At 40.6% G+C, this 3,644-nt stretch overlaps 1 protein-coding gene across 1 annotated transcript in view; it reads right to left on the bottom strand.

Moving 5' to 3' along the window:
- The window catches only part of CENPN (centromere protein N), a 22,226-nt gene that overhangs the window by 5,081 nt on the left and 13,501 nt on the right, over positions 1–3,644 (bottom strand). Inside the window, exons 6-7 of the mRNA XM_017541834.2 lie at positions 2,717–2,818; positions 331–394 (exon numbers count right to left, since the gene is read on the bottom strand). Coding sequence (XP_017397323.1) covers positions 331–394; positions 2,717–2,818 — 166 coding nt within the window. The remainder of the gene's footprint in view (positions 1–330; positions 395–2,716; positions 2,819–3,644) is intronic.

Genomic DNA, 3,644 nt, shown 5'->3' with positions numbered 1-3,644 from the left:
GCACTTATTCACAGGACTACTGTGAAGATTAAGGAAAGAATGTATATAAACATCTTAGTGTGGTGCCTGGCACACAAGAAATGCTCGGCAACTATTAGCTAATTTTTGTTTTTGTCATTATTGTTTTGTTGTTTATTGTTACTCCAGTAAATTCTAATGGAGACCTATGGTCGATTAGCTTTCCTCCTTCAACAGATACTTAATTTTCAATTTTTCTGAAAATACATAGTGTTGAATTAGGATCCCAGTATATACGGTTTACCAAGTGAAAGAAATCTATAAGGGAATGATGCATTTCCAAAATTCAGTTTTATATTAAAACACACATACTATTTATATCTAGTCCAAGGTTTCTTTCCTGTAGAGGCGTTGTAGAGTTGTGAGTTTCAAAGATCTAGGAAAAAAAAAAGTGAATGTTTTACTAATTTTGACGTCTTGAAGTATACATATTAATTGGTTTTAGAATATTAAAGTATGCCAAATGTTTTTTTTTTCCAACAAAAAGGTCCGAGGCCATATCCTGGCTGAGTTGAGCAGGACACTGATAAGGAGGCTGCTGGGGCTGCAGCTCACTGTTCCGTTTGGGGAGCTCGGTCCTTTGTTATCACAGAAATGGATCTGGTGAGCCGGGCGTGGTGGCTCACACCTGTAATCCCAGCACTTTGGGAGGCCAAAGCAGGTGGATCACGTCAGGAGATCGAGACCATCCTGGCAAACACGGTGAAACCCTGTCTCTACTAAAAACACAAAAAATTAGCCAGGCGTGGTGGCACACACCTGTAGTCCCAACTACTTGGGAGGCTGAGGCAGGAGAATCACTTGGACCTGGGAGGTGGAGGTTGTGGTGAGCCAAGATCACGCCATTGCACTCCTGCCTGGGCAACAAGAGCAAAACGCCGTCTCAAGGAAAAAAAAAGAAAAAGAAAAAGAAAAAGAAATGGATCTAGCAAGTGCAAAGCCCAAGGAATCAACAGAAGCATTTGCACTGTGGTATTTCAGCATCGTCAGTGCTGAATCTTCACAACCCTAAAAAACTTACTGAGATTGCTTTTGGAAACATAACCTTTCTACTTTAAGTCTGAATCTCCTGAACCCCTTCTCTTACGTTCACCCACTGAGGCCACTGTTTTTATAGTTCAGTGCTTGACGATGTGGATTTTCCTAAGAATGCCATTGTCATTTTTTTTGTTTTTGAGACAATATCTCATTCTGTTGCCCAGGCTGGAGTGCAGTGGTGTAATCAGGGCTCGCTGTAGCCTCAATCTCCCTGGGCTATGGTGATCCTCTTACCTAACCTTCCCAGGTAGCTGGGATTACAGGCACATGCCACCACACCTGGCTATTTATTGTATTTTTGGTAGAGACAGCGTTTTGCCGTATTGCCCAAGCTGGTCCTGGGCTCAAGGAATTCACCCAAAGAGCTAGGGGTACAGGCATGAGCCACTGTGCCTGGCTACTGCTGTCATATGACAGCAGAATAGTTTATATCAATTTGGTGGAAGGTAGTAGGTAGGAAGGGATGGCTAGAGAAGAAAATCATGATTTAAATTAAAAAAAAATTATTTTTTATTTTGTAGAGATGGGTTCTCCCTATGTTGCCCAGGCTAGTCTTGAAATCCTGGGCTGAAGCAATCCTCCCACCTTGGCCTCCTAACGTGCTGGATTACAGATGTGAACCACTGTGCCTGGCCTCATGACATAACTTTTTTTTTTTTTTTTGAGATGGCATTTCGCTCTTGTTGCCCAGGCTGGAGTGCAACGGCATTATCTCGGGTCACTGCCACCTCCGCCTCCTGGGTGCAAGTGATTCTCCTGATTCAGCCTCCCAAATAGCTGGGATTACAGGCATCCGCCATCATGCCCAGATACTTTTGTATTTTTAGTAGAGATAGCTTTCTCCATGTTGGTCAGGCTGATCTCGAACTCCTGACTTCAGGTGATCTGCCCGCCTCAGCCTCCCAAAGTGCTGGGAATACAGGCGTGAGCCACCGTGCCCGACTGACAAAACTTCTTAATGATAGTTTTTCCTTAAAGAGGGACTACTTGCAGGGAGCATCACTTCTTTCTGCTTAGAACAGATGAAAATGCCTAACTATAACATCTCTAATGGCTCAAAGATATACACAGCACATTAACAATCCACCACAGGAGTCTCAACACATATGCAGACATTTGTCATGCATAGTTTGAAAAAACACCCCTGCACTGTAAGGACAGATCTGTACTTGTCATTAGAGGGGAACATTACATTCCAATAATATTAACAAATGAATTTTGGGACTTAAAAAAAGCATGGCTTTTCTCTTTAATTCCAGCACCTATATAACCTGCTAGACTGATGGGACAAAAAACTAATTACACTTTTCTGTTGTTTGATAGAATAATGTATTTAGCTTCAAAAGACAATGTAAAATTACTCTAAAGAAAAAACAAATTCTAGGAGGATTAGCTGATTTGGAAGCTGAGATCTATAACATAGACTCCAATGACTAATGAGTGGTATAAAACACAATTGTAAAAAGATGACTGTAGGGAATTTTTATTTTCCTTTCATGTTCACTAATAACAAGCTTTCTTCATTTCAGGAATACCTAAAGTGATCTCTTCTTGTCAGAGGTAGATTTTTCCCAGTAGCGACTTTTCCCACTAGCTTCTAACTCCGGTGTGAAAGAGAAAATAAAGATTTACCTTTAAAGAGAGTCACAGATTGGCTCACCTGATTATACTGTTTAAAAACAATAGCCTTGAGAGAATCTAGATATCGACTTCTCAGATCCATTTTCACAATCTGATGGTGTTTGCTAGCAACTGTCAGTGCCTTGAAATGAAAATGTACAAGACTATTAGGATTACTGTCTCTGTGTTTGTAATATTTGTCAAAGTAAAAGGGTAAGAACTGCAATTAGTGAATAGTTTCCCCTTAAGTATAAAAAGAAGTCTAGAAAAAAATCTGACAGCCTGTTACTAATTTCAAAAACAGAGTGGTTAATGCCATTAAGATTCTCATAAATGCAGTTTTTTAAATCGTTTTTTTAGAAAAGTGATCCTGTTTAAAGTTAGGAGTTATAATAAATCAAGTTCAGACTTGGGAATAAAAAATAAATACTCAAAGTGTTACTGTTTTTGAATGCCAGTCATCTAATACTATAATGATACTGCCATTCAGAAATGCAGATATGTATGCTTTAGGGCAAATACTGAAGAAAACAGTAAGTATTGAATACAACTTAAAAAAGTTTCCTGTCAGGGAAAAAGAAGACCAAAACAGAATTACTATGTTAGGTTAAGATGTTTACATGGATCTAGAGAATAGAGACAAGTTCGCCTTAAGATGCGCAATAGAAATGAACATTAGTCTGAGTGGTGGCTCACGCCTGTAAACCCAGCACTTTGGCAGGCCCAGGCAGGTGCATCACTTGAGGTCAGGAGTTCATGACCAGCCTGGACAATAAGGTGAAACTCCGTCTCCACTAAAAATACAAAAATACATTAGCCAGGCATGGTGGTGAGTGCCTGTAGTCCCAGCTACTCGGGAGGCTGAGGCAGGAAAATCAATTGAACTTCAGAGATGGAGGGTGCAGTGAGCCAAGATCGTGTCCCACTGTACCCCAGCCTGGGTGACAGGGCGAGACTCTGTCGAAACA

Source organism: Cebus imitator, unplaced genomic scaffold, assembly GCF_001604975.1.
Source record: "Cebus imitator isolate Cc_AM_T3 unplaced genomic scaffold, Cebus_imitator-1.0 Scaffold137, whole genome shotgun sequence".
Taxonomy (NCBI): domain Eukaryota; kingdom Metazoa; phylum Chordata; class Mammalia; order Primates; family Cebidae; genus Cebus; species Cebus imitator.
The sequence above is the reverse complement of the archived record's forward strand: the minus strand, read 5'-3'. Positions and strand labels throughout refer to the sequence as shown.